At 46.9% G+C, this 18,837-nt stretch overlaps 1 protein-coding gene across 1 annotated transcript in view; it reads left to right on the top strand.

Moving 5' to 3' along the window:
- Window positions 1-18,837, top strand: part of LOC135549478 (CUB and sushi domain-containing protein 1-like) — a 1,027,892-nt gene that overhangs the window by 896,749 nt on the left and 112,306 nt on the right. Inside the window, 1 exon segment of the mRNA XM_064979475.1 lies at window positions 17,421-17,606. Within this exon segment, the coding sequence (XP_064835547.1) occupies window positions 17,421-17,606 (186 nt within the window).

Raw genomic sequence — 18,837 nt, 5'->3', positions numbered from 1 at the left:
AAGAAAATACTGTAATCTTGTAGATTATCTAGGTTTTGGAAATCTGAATCATAAAAAACAGGTTTTGGGGAGCCTTTACGCACTAAAGAAAAGAAAAAAAGTGGTTTAATTAGTTCTGAAAATGTTTAACCCTTCAAATCAAATACAAAACAACAGATGTAAACTAACATTGAAGTTTCCCGATAATTCAGAGAGAAAAAGAGAAATAATATAAACATAATAACACAAAGAATAAATCCACAATGAGTCTCGATAACGTGGTTATGTACACGCAGTACCAGTAACGAGTCAATGAGCAGGGTTATGAGGTAATTGAGGTAGGGGTTGTAACGAGTCAATGAGCAGGGGTACGAGGTAATTGAGGTAGGGGTTGTAACGAGTCAATGAGCAGGGGTACGAGGTAATTGAGGTAGGGGTTGTAACGAGTCAATGAGCAGGGGTACGAGGTAATTGAGGTAGGGGTTTTAACGAGTCAATGAGCAGGGGTACGAGGTAATTGAGGTAGGGGTTATAACGAGTCATTGAGCAGGGGTACGAGGTAATTGAGGTAGGGGTTATAACGAGTCAATGAGCAGGGGTACGAGGTAATTGAGGTAGGGGTTATAACGAGTCAATGAGCAGGGGTACGAGGTAATTGAGGTAGGGGTTATAATGAGTCAATGAGCAGGGGTACGAGGTAATTGAGGTAGGGGTTGTAACGAGTCAATGAGCAGGGGTACAAGGTAATTGAGGTAGGGGTTGTAACGAGTCAATGAGCAGGGGTACGAGGTAATTGAGGTAGGGGTTGTAACGAGTCAATGAGCAGGGGTACGAGGTAATTGAGGTAGGGGTTATAACGAGTCAATGAGCAGGGGTACGAGGTAATTGAGGTAGGGTTTGTACCGAGTCAATGAGCAGGGGTACGAGGTAATTGAGGTAGGGGTTATAACGAGTCAATGAGCAGGGGTACGAGGTAATTGAGGTAGGGGTTGTAACGAGTCAATGAGCAGGGGTACGAGGTAATTGAGGTAGGGGTTATAACGAGTCAATGAGCAGGGGTACGAGGTAATTGAGGTAGGGGTTATAACGAGTCAATGAGCAGGGGTACGAGGTAATTGAGGTAGGGGTTATAACGAGTCAATGAGCAGGGGTACGAGGTAATTGAGGTAGGGGTTATAACGATTCAATGAGCAGGGGTACGAGGTAATTGAGGTAGGGGTTATAACGAGTCAATGAGCAGGGGTACGAGGTAATTGAGGTAGGGGTTATTACGAGTCAATGAGCAGGGGTACGAGGTAATTGAGGTAGGGGTTGTAACGAGTCAATGAGCAGGGGTGCGAGGTAATTGAGGTAGGGGTTATAATGAGTCAATGAGCAGGGGTACGAGGTAATTGAGGTAGGGGTTATAACGAGTCAATGAGCAGGGGTACGAGGTAATTAAGGTAGGGGTTGTAACGAGTCAATGAGCAGGGGTACGAGGTAATTGAGGTAGGGGGTTGTAACGAGTCAATGAGCAGGGGTACGAGGTAATTGAGGTAGCGGTTATAACGAGTCAATGAGCAGGGGTACGAGGTAATTGAGGTAGAGGTTATAACGAGTCAATGAGCAGGGGTACGAGGTAATTGAGGTAGCGGTTATAACGAGTCAATGAGCAGGGGTACGAGGTAATTGAGGTAGGGGTTATAACGAGTCAATGAGCAGGGGTACGAGGTAATTGAGGTAGCGGTTATAACGAGTCAATGAGCAGGGGTACGAGGTAATTGAGGTAGGGGTTATAACGAGTCAATGAGCAGGGGTACGAGGTAATTGAGGTAGTGGTTATAACGAGTCAATGAGCAGGGGTACGAGGTAATTGAGGTAGGGGTTGTAACGAGTCAATGAGCAGGGGTACGAGGTAATTGAGGTAGGGGCTGTAACGAGTCAATGAGCAGGGGTACGAGGTAATTGAGGTAGGGGGTTGTAACGATTCAATGAGCAGGGGTACGAGGTAATTGCGGCAGGGGTTGTAACGAATCAATGAGCAGGGGTACGAGGTAATTGAAGTAGGGGTTGTAACGAGTCAATGAGCAGGGGTATGAGGTAATTGAGGTAGGGGTTGTAACGAGTCAATTAGCAGGGGTACTAGGTAATTGAGGTAGGGGGTTGTAACGAGTCAATGAGCAGGGGTACGAGGTAATTGAGGTAGATTTTTACTTATAGGGGGAGGGGTTGTAACGGGGTTGTAATGGGGGTTGTAACGGGGGTTGTAATGGGGGTTGTAACGGGGGTTGTAACTGGGGTTGTAACGGGGGTTGTAATGGGGGTTGTAATGGGGGTTGTAACGGGGGTTGTAATGGGGGTTGTAACAAAATTTTAACGGGGGTTGTAATGGGGGTTGTAACGGGGTTGTAATGGGGTTGTAACGGAGGTTGTAATGGGGTTGTAACGGAGGTTGTAACGGGGGTTGTAACAGGGGTTGTAACAGGGGTTGTAACGGGGTTGTAACGGGGTTGTAACGGGGGTTGTAAAGGGGTTATAACGGGGTTATAATGGGGGTTGTAACAGAGTTGTAACGGGGTTATAACGGGGGTTGTAATGGGGTTGTAACGGTGTTGTAATGGGGTTGTAACGGGGGTTGTAATGGGGTTGTAGTGGGGTTGTAACGGGGGTTGTAACGGGGGTTGTAAAGGGGTTATAACGGTGTTATAATGGGGGTTGTAATGGGGTTATAACGGGGGTTGTAATGGGGTTGTAACGGTGGTTGTAATGGGGTTGTAACGGGGGTTGTAACGGGGGTTGTAACGGGGTTGTAACAGGGTTTTAACCGGGGTTGTAGCGAGTGTGTTGAAAGTCAGGAAGAAAGTTCAGGGAGTGTTTAAAAAAATAAACAATGAACACGAAACACAAACAACACACCGACATGAAAACAGAGTCAATAACACCTGAGGAAAGAACCAAGGGGAGTGACAGATATAGAGAAGATAATCAAGGAGGGGATGGAGTCCAGGTGAGTGACAGATAGAGGGAAGATAATCAAGGAGGGGATGGCGTCCAGGTGAGTGACAGATATAGGGAAGATAATCAAGGAGGGGATGGCGTCCAGGTGAGTGACAGATAGAGGGAAGATAATCAAGGAGGGGATGGAGTCCAGGTGAGTGACAGATAGAGGGAAGATAATCAAGGAGGGGATGGCGTCCAGGTGAGTGACAGATAGAGGGAAGATAATCAAGGAGGGGATGGCGTCCAGGTGAGTGACAGATAGAGGGAAGATAATCAAGGAGGGGATGGCGTCCAGGTGAGTGACAGATAGAGGGAAGATAATTAAGGAGGGGATGGCGTCCAGGTGAGTGACAGATAGAGGGAAGATAATCAAGGAGGGGATGGAGTCCAGGTGAGTGTCATGAGGCTCAGGTGCACGGGACGATGGTGACAGGTGTGTGGGACAATCAGCAGCCTGATGACCTAGAGTCCGGAGAGGGAGTATACGTGACAGGGGTAAAGTGACTCGTCAACAGGATAGATTATAAACGGTAGCAGCAGCGCATGGAATGAGTCAACAGACTTAGAGGTGACAAGGGTCAATCCAGATAGTTTAACCAAAAGCTACCCAGACTATCTCAGATTCAAATCAACTCTATTATCCCACCAGTGGGAAATTCATTTGGCTGATGGTATAAAACCCGACATCCGTCTGTTTTCATTTTCTTTTGAAGAAGTCTTCCCTGTTGCCCGGCTGCTGATGTGACTCAGTGTTGAGTCTGTCTTGTAAAATGCTTTAAAGATGTAGAAGGGTGAGTTTGGTGTACAGTACTTGATCTATAGCAATTATCCTTCCCGCCGTCTTAGTCGAGCGCTGAAGCTTGACTTGGTCTTGCACTCGCATGTTCACAAACACGCATTTCAGAGCAAAGGACAACACACTCTGCAGGACGGATTTATAGAACATTTGTAAGATATTGAGGTTGAAACAAAAAAAACATTCTCTGTTGCAACTTCCAGGTCATCGGCGCAAGCCGTCGTCAGGGCCGTCGTCAGGGCCGTCGTCAGGGCTGCCCAGTCAGTGGATTCAAAACAGTCCCGGTGGTCTTCTGTCTCTTCAGGAGTGTAACATATTGATGATATGATGGTAAATGTTCAGGTAGATTGCACATGTCAAAGTCTCCCATGATCAGCTGTTTATGCTTCAGGTGACTCTGTTTTCCGCCTGGGATACAAGGTCATGAATCAAGTCGGCAGCTATTCGGGTGTGAATGGAGGGGGCTATGTAGACAATAAATAGTCAACCTGATTTATTTCCCATGGCAGGTTGTATGGCCGTAGGTTAAGAGCAAGAAATTCAGTATCTTTAGCACAGACATTGTGCTCAGTTTTAATGTGCGCAGGAATATTTCTCGTTGATGAATGCACAAATTCCACAGTCTTTTCTCTTACCAGAGTTGATGTTTCGGTCCATTCTAACGATCGTGTAGCCATCCAGCTACACAGCGGAAGAGGGATCATATTCCGTAAGCTCAGGTCTCAGGTCCCAGATCTCAGGTCCCAGGTCCCAGATCTCAGGTCCCAGATCTTCCTCCTCTTCTGCCAGGCTTCCTTGGTTTCAGATGCCTTTTATTGGGAACATGTTGTATTGATGGTGATGTTCCAGTGTAGACATGCAGCAAAGGGAGATGAAGCAGGACATACCTTGTGTATGATATCTGCAGTTGTGGATCGCTGTACCCATTGACTGTCAGGTCGACAGCTTGTTAAAACTAACAGTCAAAGTACTGCTATTGGCCTCATCATTATTATTGTTATTATTTATTTATTTTCTAACCAGGTAGGAAAGTTGAGAACCAGTTCTCATTTTACAACTGCGACCTGCGATTTATTAGCTATACGATTTAATAACGCTCAAAACTTAGTTGGTTGTGGTGAATCGCAACTTTAAAACACTTCAAAAGAAAACAATAACACACACGGAAGGGACTATGTTGCTGTAAGAACAGACACCTTCCCTTTAAATATGGATCATTCTGATGGGGGTCCTGTTGGTTCCAGACTTGGTGCGTCGATACTGCTTACTGTTCTAATGTTGGACGATTAGTGTATATAGAATTATATCAGGGAGAACAGTGTACAATAGTAGGCTATACCTGTCAGGACCCGGTTACGAACCTGGGTCTCCGGAGTGAGAAACAGTCACTTAACCAACTGAGCCACGAATAGTCAGCAGAACCCAGAAGATGAGGCAGACACAGCAGTACTTAAGACGGTGTATTTAATAAAGTAAAAAGGAGAAGTCCTTCAATACAAAAAATGGCAAATCCAAAAGGTGGTAGGAATAGCACAAAAAAGCCTCAAGAGATACTCAAAAACAAAAACAGAATTCCACAAGAGCATCCACCGGAATCGACAAGAATACACAGAACACTAGGGCTGGGTGCTAACATACAAACACAGAACTGAGGGAAACTAAGGGTTTACATACAATCAGGGAAAAACGAGGCACAGGTGCAAATAATAATGGGGAACAAGGGAAAAAACATGAGGTCAAAAAGCACAATGGGGGCATCTAGTGACCAAAACCCGGAACAACCCTGGCCAAATCCTGACAGAATCCCCCCCCCCTAGGAACGGCTCCTGACGTTCCTACCAGCTCTCTCAGGGTGGAGGGCCCTGAACTGACGAATGAGGTCAGGGTCCAGGATGTCTTTGGCAGGAACCCAGGAGCGCTCCTCGGGACCGTAGCCTTCCCAGTCCACCAGATACTGCCAGGACCGCTGCACCCGGCGGGAATCCAGTATCCGATGGACGGTATAAGCCGGCTGGCCTCCAATGACACGAGGCGGAGGGGAGGTCTGTCTGCCGGGACAAGGGGAGAAAAAACAACAGGTTTTAACAATGAAATGTGAAATGTGGGATTAATCTTAAGGGATCTGGGTAAGTGTAGGCGATAAGAAACTGGGTTAACTCTCCTGGCAACCTTGAAGGGACCGATGTATTTTTGGGACAGCTTGCGAGACTCCACCCGTAGAGGTAAGTCTCTTGTGGAGAGCCAGACTCTCTGGCCGGGGCGCAGGGTAGGCCCGGGACGGCGACGTCTGTTGGCTTGTTGTTGGTACCTCTGTGAGGAACGCATAAGATTAAGACGGGTCTTCCTCCACATAAGCCGACAGCGTCTGACGAACTTCAAGGCTGAAGGCACTCTGACTTCTGCCTCCTGGTCCGGGAACAATGGAGGAGCATAGCCAAACTGACACTCGTGCGGGGACATACCAGTGGAGGAGGAGCGCAAGGTGTTGTGCGCGTATTCGGCCCAAACAATAAAGGATGACCATGTGGACGGGTTGTCACGAGTCATACATCGGAGGGTGGTTTCCAGCTCTTGATTCATCCTCTCTGTTTGGCCGTTGGACTCCGGATGGTACCCTGAAGATAGACTGGCAGAAGCCCCCATGAGTTGGCAGAAGGCCTTCCAAAACCTTGAGGCGAACTGGGGACCTCTGTCAGAAACCATATCTTGAGGAATGCCGAAGACTCGGAACACATGATTAATTACCAACTCAGCCGTTTCCTTGGCAGAAGGTAACTTAGTCAGAGGGACGAACCTGGCCGCCTTTGAAAACCTGTCGATTATGACTAGGATAGTAGTATTGCCATGGGATGGAGGAAGTCCAGTAATAAAGTCCAATGAGATATGGGACCAGGGTCTGTGGGGAACAGGTAAAGGGTGAAGGAGTCCTTGAGGGCGGAGGTGAGAAGATTTGCCCTGGCAGCACACGGGACAGGCATTGACGAAAGTGGCAACGTCTTCTCTTATGGTAGGCCACCAGAACTTACGCTGGATGAACTCCAAGGTGCGACCTACGCCCGGATGACAGGTGAGGCGAGAGGAGTGCCCCCACAGAAGGACCTGAGTCCTCACTGCCTTGGGGACAAACAACCGATTGGCAGGACCTCCTTTCGGGTCCGGTTCGCTAGCTTGAGCACGTCTCACGGTATCCTCAACTTGCCACGAGATCGGAGCCACAATCTTAGCAGCAGGAAGGACAGGCATGTCCGTGTCATCTCGAATGGCAGGAGCGTAGACTCGGGACAGGGCATCCGGTTTGAGATTCTTCGACCCGGGCCGATAGGTGAGGATAAACTGGAATCGATTGAAGAAAAGAGACCATCTAGCTTGTCTAGAGTTCAACCGCTTCGCCTGCTGGATATACTCCAGATTTTTGTGGTCCGTAAGCACTTGAAACGGGTGAGAAGCCCCCTCGAGCCAGTGTCTCCATTCCTTCAATGCCATCTTAACCGCTAGGAGTTCACGATCCCCCACATAGTAGTTCCTCTCAGTCGGGGTAAGCCGGTGTGAGAAGAAAGCGCACGGATGAAGCTTCTTGTCTTCACCCCTCTGAGACAGGACAGCTCCAACACCAACCTCTGATGCGTCTACATCCACCACAAATGGTTCATCCGTAGTCGGTAGTATCAGGATGGGAGCAGAGAGAACGCGCTGCTTGAGTCCTTGGAAGGCCGTCTCAGCTTCTCTTCCCCACAAAAACCTTGCATTGCCACCCTTGGTTAAAGCTGAGAGAGGGGCTGCCACCAAGCTGAAGTTCTTGATGAACTTGCGGTAAAAGTTTGTGAAGCCCAGGAAACGCTGAACTTCCCTTAACGGATTTGGGGGTGGGCCAATCCGCTACCGCCCCTACCTTCCTGGGGTCCATTTGGACTCGACCGGGTTCCACTACAAATCCCAGGAATTGTACTCGGGATGAATGGAATTCACATTTTTCCGGCTTAACGTACAGATGGCTGTCCAGGAGGCGTTTGAGTACTTGTCTGACATGCTTAGTGTGTTCTTGAAGGGAGCTCGAAAAGATGAGGATGTCATCCAAGTAAACGAACACAAATATGTTAAGCATATCCCTAAGCACATCGTTTATGAGCGCTTGGAACACCGCTGGGGCGTTGGTCAGGCCGAAGGGCATCACCAAGTATTCATAGTGACCAGTAGGCGTGTTGAAAGCGGTCTTCCACTCGTCACCAGGTCTGATCCGCACAAGATGGTATGCGTTCCGCAGGTCAAGCTTAGTGAAAACAACTGCTTCCTGGAGCAGCTCGAAGGCTGTGGCCATAAGGGGTAGCGGGTAACGGTTATGGACGGTTATGGCATTGAGTCCCCGGTAGTCGATGCAAGGACGTAATCCACCGTCTTTCTTGGCCACAAAGAAAAACCCTGCTCCCGCCGGGGAGGTGGATGGACGCATGAGGCCTGCTTCCAGAGCGTCCTTGATGTAGGTATCCATAGCAGCTCGTTCGGGTGGAGATAGGGAAAAGATCCGACCCCTGGGGGGGCAAGTGCCCGGAAACAGGTCGATGGGGCAATCGTAAGGTCTATGGGGTGGTAGCATGGTGGCCCTCTGTTTGCTAAACACCAGTTTGAGGTCATGGTAACACTCGGGAACTCGGGTCAGGTCGATGGATTCTAAAGACTCGGGAGTAGAACTCGGGAATTCGGGAAAATACAAGTAGCTTGGCACGTAGGACCCCACTGCTTGATAGTGCCCACAGACCAGTCGATGTGAGGGTTATGGCTGTGAAGCCAGGGGTATCCAAGGACAAGAGGGAACTCGGAACAGGAGATCAAATGAAAGTTCATCAATTCCTGGTGTTGTGAAACTGAAAGTCGCAAGGAGGTAGTGACATGAGTGACAAGTCCAGATCCCAAAGGGCTTCCATCCAATGTAGTGACCCTCATGGGTTCACTTAGAGGTTCAGAGGGAACGCCATTCTCCTTCGCCCAGACACCATCCATGAAGTTACCTGCGGCTCCAGAGTCTACCAAGGCTTGAAGGTGAAGCTTGTGGTTGTCCCAGGAGAGGGTGACTGGAATGAGCAGACGGGAGTTGGACGGATGGGAGGAGGTTATGTTTCCCGTTACAGTTCCCCCGGTCTGTACGGGACAGAGCGTTTCCCTGGAGCCCGGGACACGTGGAACGGAAATGGCCCGGTTTGCCGCAATATAGACAGCGTCGCTCCCTCATCCGGCGGTCTCTCTCAGCCTGGGAGATGCGTCCAATCTGCATGGGTTCCGATGGAGCCAGCGAGGATAAAGGTGGGGACTCGGAGCTGGGACTGATAGGGGCTAGAGGTCTACGGTTGAGTTCTCTCTCTCTCAGACGCTGGTCAATGCGTGAGGCCAACTTGATCAGGGACTCGAGATTGTCCGGTGGTTCCCGAGTGGCCAGTTCATCTTGGATAGTGTTGGAAAGGCCTTTCAGAAACACTTGCTGCTGCCACCGTGCGGAACTGGATGGCATAGTCCGTCACGCTGCGCCAACCTTGGTGGAGAGTCAGGAGCTGTTTGGCTGAGTCAGAACCACTGCTTGGGCCTTGAAACACTCGTTTGAATTCCTCAGCAAAGGCAGAGTAGCTGGCACAGCAGGAACTATGGGCATCCCACACAGCAGTAGCCCAGGCCAGGGCTTTTTCCGACAGCAGGGTGATGATATAAGCGGTCTTAGACCGGTCGGTGGGAAACGACGAGGGTTGTAGCTCAAAGGAGAGAGAACATTGGGTGAGAAACCCTTTACAAGCACTTGGATCACCTGAGAACCGTTGGGGAGGTGGAAGACGAGGTTCAGCCAGGGGGTTAACTGCCATGGGTACGTGAATCTGAGGTACTGGGACGGGAACTGTTGCCGGGGTAAGACGATCAGATATTCGCTTAATGGAAGTCAGCATCTCCGACAGAAGATGAGAATGTCTAGCCATTAAGGCCTCTTGCTGAACCAGGGCGGCTTCGTGGCGTTGGACAGTCTCCTGGTGGTGGGACAGCATGGTAAAAAGGTCCTGGGAACTGGCTGCCTCTGGGTTCATTTTAGGCTCTGTGTTTCTGTCAGGACCCGGTTACGAACCTGGGTCTCCGGAGTGAGAAACAGTCACTTAACCAACTGAGCCACGAATAGTCAGCAGAACCCAGAAGTTGAGGCAGACACAGCAGTACTTAAGACGGTGTATTTAATAAAGTAAAAAGGAGAAGTCCTTCAATACAAAAAATGGCAAATCCAAAAGGTGGTAGGAATAGCACAAAAAAGCCTCAAGAGATACTCAAAAACAAAAACAGAATTCCACAAGAGCATCCACCGGAATCGACAAGAATACACAGAACACTAGGGCTGGGTGCTAACATACAAACACAGAGCACAGAACTGAGGGAAACTAAGGGTTTAAATACAATCAGGGAAAAACGAGGCACAGGTGCAAATCATAATGGGGAACAAGGGAAAAAACATGAGGTCAAAAAGCACAATGGGGGCATCTAGTGACCAAAACCCGGAACAACCCTGGCCAAATCCTGACAATACCCTCGTCTATTACCTGCACTGACCATGTCAAGTATTGCGCCATGCGTCAGGTTCAACCCGTTACGGTTCGGTCTGCACTTCGCTCCATAACAATGTAATTATCCTACATGTCTGTTTTGTATTGTCACTTGTTACTAATGATCCTTAGCAACAACCACGCGGCCGTGACGGCATTTACAGAGGCAAATTAAGGTAAACAAATGTAAACATTTGTAAACTAAACAAAAAAAATGTAAAATGTAAACTAAACAATGTAATTAAATGGAATGATAATCTAGGCTATACCATCTGAAGGGAACTAACAGTACATTGGGCTCCCGAGTGGTGCAGTGGTTTAAGGCACTGTATCTCAGTGCTAGATGCGTCACTACAGACCCTGGTTCGATTCTAGTCTGTATCACAACCGGCCGTGATTGGGAGTCCCATAGAGCGGCGTACAATTGGCCCAGCGCCGTACGGGTTTGGGTTTGGCCGGGGTAGGCCGTCTTCATAAATAAGAATTTGTTCTTAACTGACTTGCCAAGTTAAATAAAGGTAAAAAATATATATGAAAATGTACAGTTGAATATGTGTGGTTATTAGTCTGACTGTCCATACTGATAGTGGTTCATATTTAACGCGAAAGAAAAAGGAGACAGAGAAAGTCAGGCTAGTCTATAATTAAGACGTTTTAAAGTTAAAAGTCTGTACAACTTAAATTCTGCATAATTGCACAGTATTTCATCAAGTTTACACTATAAAAGGTGATATGCTTCAGTTTGCTGCCTTATGACACACGTTTTCCTTCTGCAATCATAAGGTAAATTAGGTCTAAAACATGTGTCCTTTGTATATTTCACATCTCATAACATATCACTAATTTACCCAGCCCTCATCAATACCTCTGATCAATAGCTCTGATCAATAGCTCTGATCGATGGCTCTGATCAATAGCTCTGATCGATGGCTCTGATCAATAGCTCTGATCAAGTTGTAAATGACAGTGTATGGAGAATGGTGTTATTTCTATCAAGAAAAATAAAGTAGAAGCGTTTTCCTCTTGGAACCGGCAGGTTGGCCAGGCCTTATTCGTGGTCTCCTCGTGTTTAAAGGTCTCAACCCCAAATATATAGCAGGTGAATACAAAGGTGTTCTCATGCTTAGGTTGAAAGGTCAGAATATTGGTAGAGAGAAGTGCATTTAAAGGATGTTACATTATATTAGCTGGTCGGAATCCCCCCCCCCAGTGGCAAGAAAAAGTATGTGAACCGTTTGGAATTATCTGGATTCCTGCATAAATTGGTCACCAAATTTGATCTGATCTTCATCTAAGTCACAACAATAGACAAACACAGTCTGCTTAAACTAATAACACACAAATGATTGTATTTTTCTTGTTTCTATTGAATACATCATTTAAACTTCATTTAAAATTCAAAGTGTATATTGGAGAAAGTATGTGAACTCTTAGGCTAATGACTTCTCCAAAACTGATTGGAGTCAGGAGCTAACTATCCCGGAGTCCAATCAATGAGACGAGGTTAGAGATGTTGGGTAGAGCTGCCCTGCCCAATAAAAAACGCACACAAAATATGAGTTTGCTATTCACAAGAAGCATTGGCCGATGTGAATCATGCCTCGAACAAAAGAGATCTCAGAAGAAACAAGATTAAGATTGGTTGACTTGCATAAAGCTGGAGAGGGTTACAAAAGTGTCTCTAAAAGCTTTGATGTTCATCAGTCCACAGTAAGACAAATTGTCTGTAAATGGAGAAAGTTCAGCACTGTTGCTACTCTTCTTAGGACTGGCCGTCCTGCAAAGATGACTACAAGAGCACAGCGCAGAATGCTCAATGAAGTTAAGAAGAATCCTAGAGTGTCAGCTTGAGACTTACAGAAATCTCTGGAACATGCTGCCATCTCTGTTGATGAGTCTATGATACGTAAAACACTAAACAAGAATGGTGTTCATGGGAGGACAACACGGAAGAAGACACTGCTGTCCAAAGAAACCATTGCTGCACATATGAAGTTCGCAAAACAGCATCTGGATGTTCCACAGCGCTACTGGCAAAATATTCTGTAGACAGATGAAACTAAAGTTGAGTTGTTTGGAAGGAAGGAACACACAACACTGTGTGGAGAGAAAAAGGCACATCACACCATCATCTAAACCTCATCCCAACTGTAAAGTACGGTGGAGGGAGCATCATGCTTTGAAGCTGCTTTGCTGTCTCAGGGCCTGGACAGCTTGCTATCATCGATGGAAAAATGAATGCCAAGGTTTATCAAGACATTTAGCAGGAGAATGTCAGGCTATCTGTCCTCCAATTGAAGCTCAGCAGAAGTTGGGTTTTTGCAAGAGGACAACGACCCAAAACACAGAAGTAAACCAACAACCTTCAACGGAGGAAAATACCCACTCTGGAGTGGCCCAGTCAGAGTCCTGACCTCAAACTGAGTGGCCCAGTCAGAGTCCTGACCTCAACCTGAGTGGCCCAGTCAGAGTCCTGACCTCAACCTGAGTGGCCCAGTCAGAGTCCTGACCTCAACCTGAGTGGCCCAGTCAGAGACCTGACCTCAACCTGATTGAGATGCTGTGGCATGACCTCAAGAGAGCAGTTAACACCAGACATCCCAAGAATATTGCTGAACTGAAACAGTTTGGTAAAGAGGAATGGTCCAAAATTCCTACTGACTACAGAAAATGTTTGGTTGAGGTTATTGCTGCCAAAGGAGGGTCAACCAGTTATTAAATCCAAGGGTTCACATACTTTTTACACCCTGCACTGTGGAAGTTTACACTGTGTGATCAATAAAGACATGGAAACATATAATTGTTTGTGTGTTATTAGTTTAGGCAGACTGTGTTTGTCTATTGTTGTGACCTAGATGAAGATCAGATTAAATCCAGGTAATTCCAAGTTCATTCACTTTTTCTTGCCGCTGTAGATTACTTTCAAAATCTCTCATTCTGTTGTATAGAAATATTCATGTCAAGGCTTCTAATGTATTGATGGTGGTGTGGGGTCCTCTAATGTATTGATGGTTGTGTGGGGGTCCTCTAATGTATTGATGGTGGTGTGGGGTGATCTAATGTATTGATGTTGGTGTGGGATGCTCTAATGTATTGATGGTGGTGTGGGGTCCTCTAATGTATTGATGGTGGTGTGGGGGTCCTCTAATGTATTGATGGTGGTGTGAGGTCCTCTAATGTATTGATGGTGGTGTGGGGGTCCTCTAATATATTGATGGTGGTGTGGGGGTCCTCTAATGTATTGATGGTGGTGTGGGGTCCTCTAATGTATTGATGGTTGTGTGGGGGTCCTCTAATGTATTGATGGTGGTATTGGGTCCTCTAATGTATTGATGGTGGTGTGGGGTCCTCTAGTGTGTTGATGGTGGTGTGGGGGTCCTCTAATGTATGGGGGTCCTCTAATGTGTTGATGGTGGTGTGGGGGTCCTCTAATGTGTTGATGGTGGTGTGGGGTCCTCTAATGTGTTGATGGTTGTGTGGGGGTCCTCTAATGTGTTGATGGTTGTGTGGGGGTCCTCTAATGTATTGATGGTGGTGTGGGGGTCCTCTAATGTATGGGGGTCCTCTAATGTGTTGATGGTGGTGTGGGGGTCCTCTAATGTATTGATGGTGGTGTGGGGTCCTCTAATGTGTTGATGGTTGTGTGGGGGTCCTCTAATGTATTGATGGTGGTGTGGGGGTCCTCTAATGTATTGATGGTGGTGTGGGGTCCTCTAATGTATTGATGGTGGTGTGGGGGTCCTCTAATGTATTGATGGTGGTGTGGGGTCCTCTAATGTATTGATGGTGGTGTGGGGGTCCTCTAATGTATTGATGGTGGTGTGGGGTCCTCTAATGTATTGATGGTTGTGTGGGGGTCCTCTAATGTGTTGATGGTGGTGTGGGTGGTGTGGGGGTCCTCTAATGTATTGATGGTGGTGTGGGGGTCCTCTAATGTATTGATGGTTGTGTGGGGTCCTCTAATGTATTGATGGTGGTGTGGGGTCCTCTAATGTGTTGATGGTTGTGTGGGGGTCCTCTAATGTGTTGATGGTGGTGTGGGGGTCCTCTAATGTGTTGATGGTGGTGTGGGGTCCTCTAATGTATTGATGGTGGTGTGGGGTCCTCTAATGTATTGATGGTGGTGTGGGGGTCCTCTAATGTATTGATGGTGGTGTGGGGTCCTCTAATGTATTGATGGTGGTGTGGGGTCCTCTAATATATTGATGGTGGTGTGGGGGTCCTCTAATGTATTGATGGTTGTGTGGGGGTCCTCTAATGTGTTGATGGTGGTGTGGGGGTCCTCTAATGTATTGATGGTGGTGTGGGGGTCCTCTAATGTATTGATGGTTGTGTGGGGGTCCTCTAATGTGTTGATGGTGGTGTGGGGGTCCTCTAATGTATTGATGGTGGTGTGGGGTCCTCTAATGTATTGATGGTGGTGTGGGGGTGCTCTAATGTGTTGATGGTGGTGTGGGGTCCTCTAATGTATTGATGGTGGTGTGGGGTCCTCTAATGTATTGATGGTTGTGTGGGGTCCTCTAATGTATTGATGGTGGTGTGGGGTCCTCTAATGTATTGATGGTGGTGTGGGGTCCTCTAATGTATTGATGGTGGTGTGGGGGTCCTCTAATGTATTGATGGTGGTGTGGGGTCCTCTAATGTATTGATGGTGGTGTGGGGGTCCTCTAATGTATTGATGGTGGTGTGGGGGTCCTCTAATGTGTTGATGGTGGTGTGGGGGTCCTCTAATATATTGATGGTGGTGTGGGGGTCCTCTAATGTATTGATGGTGGTGTGGGGGACCTCTAATGTATTGATGTTGGTGTGGGGGTCCTCTAATGTATTGATGTTGGTGTGGGGTCCTCTAATATATTGATGGTGGTGTGGGGTCCTCTAATGTATTTATGTTGGTGTGGGGGTCCTCTAATGTATTGATGTTGGTGTGGGGTCCTCTAATATATTGATGGTGGTGTGGGGGTCCTCTAATGTATTGATGGTGGTGTGGGGGTCCTCTAATGTGTTGATGGTGGTGTGGGGGTCCTCTAATGTGTTGATGGTGGTGTGGGGTCCTCTAATGTATTGATGGTTGTGTGGGGGTCCTCTAATGTATTGATGGTGGTGTGGGGTCCTCTAATGTGTTGATGGTGGTGTGGGTGGTGTGGGGGTCCTCTAATGTATTGATGGTGGTGTGGGGTCCTCTAATGTATTGATGGTGGTGTGGGGGTCCTCTAATGTATTGATGGTGGTGTGGGGTCCTCTAATGTATTGATGGTGGTGTGGGGGTCCTCTAATGTGTTGATGGTGGTGTGGGGGTCCTCTAATGTATTGATGGTGGTGTGGGGTCCTCTAATGTATTGATGGTGGTGTGGGGGTCCTCTAATGTATTGATGGTGGTGTGGGGGTCCTCTAATGTGTTGATGGTGGTGTGGGGTCCTCTAATGTATTGATGGTTGTGTGGGGTCCTCTAATGTATTGATGGTGGTGTGGGGGTCCTCTAATGTATTGATGGTGGTGTGGGGGTCCTCTAATGTATGGGGGTCCTCTAATGTATTGATGGTGGTGTGGGGTCCTCTAATGTATTGATGGTGGTGTGGGGGTCCTCTAATGTGTTGATGGTGGTGTGGGGTCCTCGAATGTATTGATGGTGGTGTGGGGGTCCTCTAATGTATTGATGGTGGTGTGGGGGTCCTCTAATGTATGGGGGTCATCTAATGTATTGATGGTGGTGTGGGGTCCTCTAATGTATTGATGGTGGTGTGGGGTCCTCTAATGTATTGATGGTGGTGTTGTGGCTTGAATTGTAAACAGGGAGTTGGTGACCATGACTTAACTGAAGAGGTCATGTTAACATTTTGTCACAGAGAAGTTATACACTCTTTCTTTAGCCAAATACACAATTTAAAAATGTAAACATTTACTATTTGACCTTCTGGATTAAGTGACAATGTGCTCCTTGACGGGGATGAAATGAATAACATGATGATTGTTATCTATGAAAAGGATTCTGGAGTTAATTTTAAGCCTCAATTCTGAAAAGTTTGTCATACATTTATGGTAGGTCACACAGATTGTTTGATGGAAGATTTGATTGGTTGATGGAAGATTTGATTGGTTGATGGAAGATTTGATTGGTTGATGGAAGATTTGATTGGTTGATGGAAGATTTGATTGGTTGATGGAAGATTTGATTGGTTGATGGAAGATTTGATTGGTCGATGGAAGATTTGATTGGTCTATGGAAGATTTGATTGGTCGACGGAAGATCTGATTGGTCGATGGAAGATTTGCTTGGTCGATGGAAGATCTGATTGGTCGATAGAATAAAGATGCTGTAAGACACCAGGAAATCATGTAGACATGGACACATTTGAAATCTTTCCCCCGAAATCCCAGCTGCTCTTTTAAAGCCCCTCTCTGCAACATTCTATTCCTCTCAAAACAAACCCTTGTAAAAATCACAGTCATTTCCCATACCGTTTTCCTATGTATGCTTTCTCTCAGAAAGCAAAACTAAGGGTTTCAGTTGCCCCACAGCCCTCCTCCGGTGGCCAGCTGTGTCAACAGTTGCGGTGGTGCTGTATCAACAACAGCAGTGAATGTGGAAATTGGTAACAGCGGGGCGGCCATTGTGTGCTTCTAAAGTCAACTGCAGGTGTGATCTGTAGTCTGAATTACGTAGCTCTCTACTGACAGAGTCACAAAGGCCACCCTATTCCCTTAATTAGTACGTTTTGACCAGGGCTCTGGTAGGGAATAGGGATCCATTTGAGACGCAGGTTCTGTTTACCCGCGCAGACGGGGAGGCAAACTAATGTTTATGCCACGATAATGCTTGTGAGAGTGAGAACATTTGTACACGGGGCATGTTGTGAGAGAAGCTCTATGCATACAGAGATGCCTCCAGGGTAGTTTTTATGCCATGTGCTTTGTCACTGCCAGTTCTTTACCTGAAGGTGAAATAATCCCTTATTCCATCTTGGTTAAATTCATATCTACCAGAGCTCTGTTTTCTATTTTGTAATGTTGTTTTCTCTCCATCTCTCTCTCTCTCTCTCTCTCTCTCTTTCTCTCTCTCTCTCCCTCCCCCTTTACCCCCCTCCCTCCCTCCCTCTCTCTTTCAGTGATGGCCTGTGGGATGCCTATACCTCCAGTAAACGGTAGTATTGTCGGGCAGGACTTCACTCTTGGTGCCAGGGCCATGTACCAGTGCAACCCAGGTTTCAGATTGGCCAACCCCCTGGCCGTGTCAGTCGTCTGTCAGGAGTCTGGGAGGTGGAGCTCCAATGAGGCCACGCCCCGCTGCATACGTGAGTAGTCCTCATTGGTTGGAGTTGACATACCTATACTTTGTTTATTGCCGCCAGAACAGCCTGAATTCTTTGGGGCTTAGGTTCTACAATTGCTCAATTTGCTATCAAGGAACCTGACGTGTGCCAGGAAAACCTTCCATCACCATGGACACCAGCCTGTAACGTTTTGACACCAGACAGGATGGGGGCCATGGTGCTGCTTACATCAAAACCTAACTCTGCCATCAGCATGACGCAACAGGAAGCGGGATTTTGTCAGACCAGTCAATGTTTTTTTAGTCCTCAGTGTTGCCCACTGCAGCCGTTAGTTAGTTAGTTAGTTAGTTAGTTAGTTTAACTAATGTTCAATGCAACAGTAACTGAATGCCTTGATGCCTGTCTGCCTGCTTTATATAACAAGACACAGCCATGTGACTCACTGTCTGAAAGAGCCATCCATTTTCGTGAATGGAGTGGTGTACCTAATAAACTGTCCGGTGAGTGTATGTCCTCATTGGTTGGAGATCACTGATCATGAATCCTCATTGGTTGGAGATCACTGATCATGAATCCTCATTGGTTGGAGATCACTTATTATAAATCCTCATTGGTTGGAGATCACTGATCATGAATCCTCATTGGTTGGAGATCACTTATCATGAATCCTCATTGGTTGGAGATCACTGATCATGAATCCTCATTGGTTGGAGATCACTGATCATGAATCCTCATTGGTTGGAGATCACTTATCATGAATCCTCATTGGTTGGAGATCACTTATCATGAATCCTCATTGGTTGGAGATCACTGATCATGAATCCTCATTGGTTGGAGATCACTGATTATAAATCCTCATTGGTTGGAGATCACTGATCATGAATCCTCATTGGTTGGAGATCACTGATCATGAATCCTCATTGGTTGGAGATCACTTATTATAAATCCTCATTGGTTGGAGATCACTTATCGTGAGGCCTCATTGGTTGGAGACCACTTATCGTGAGGCCTCATTGGTTGGAGATCACTTATCGTGAGGCCTCATTGGTTGGAGATCACATGATTCAGTTTTCATTGGGGCTACGTTTCCTTCCACATTTGTAATGTTTTCAAATAAGCTTTTTATAAAAAGGTTTTTATTCAGAATTAGAGTTGTGACATGGTTCAGCGCCAGGAACATTTCAATGTAAGACTGTTGTATGTGTTCATTTGGGGAGAGACAAATCCCCAGCACTTCTTCACTGTCCAAGAG

Source organism: Oncorhynchus masou, chromosome 12 (assembly GCF_036934945.1).
Source record: "Oncorhynchus masou masou isolate Uvic2021 chromosome 12, UVic_Omas_1.1, whole genome shotgun sequence".
NCBI classification, from domain to species: domain Eukaryota; kingdom Metazoa; phylum Chordata; class Actinopteri; order Salmoniformes; family Salmonidae; genus Oncorhynchus; species Oncorhynchus masou.
Note: the sequence above shows the minus strand (reverse complement) of the source record. Positions and strands in the feature narration are given on the sequence as shown.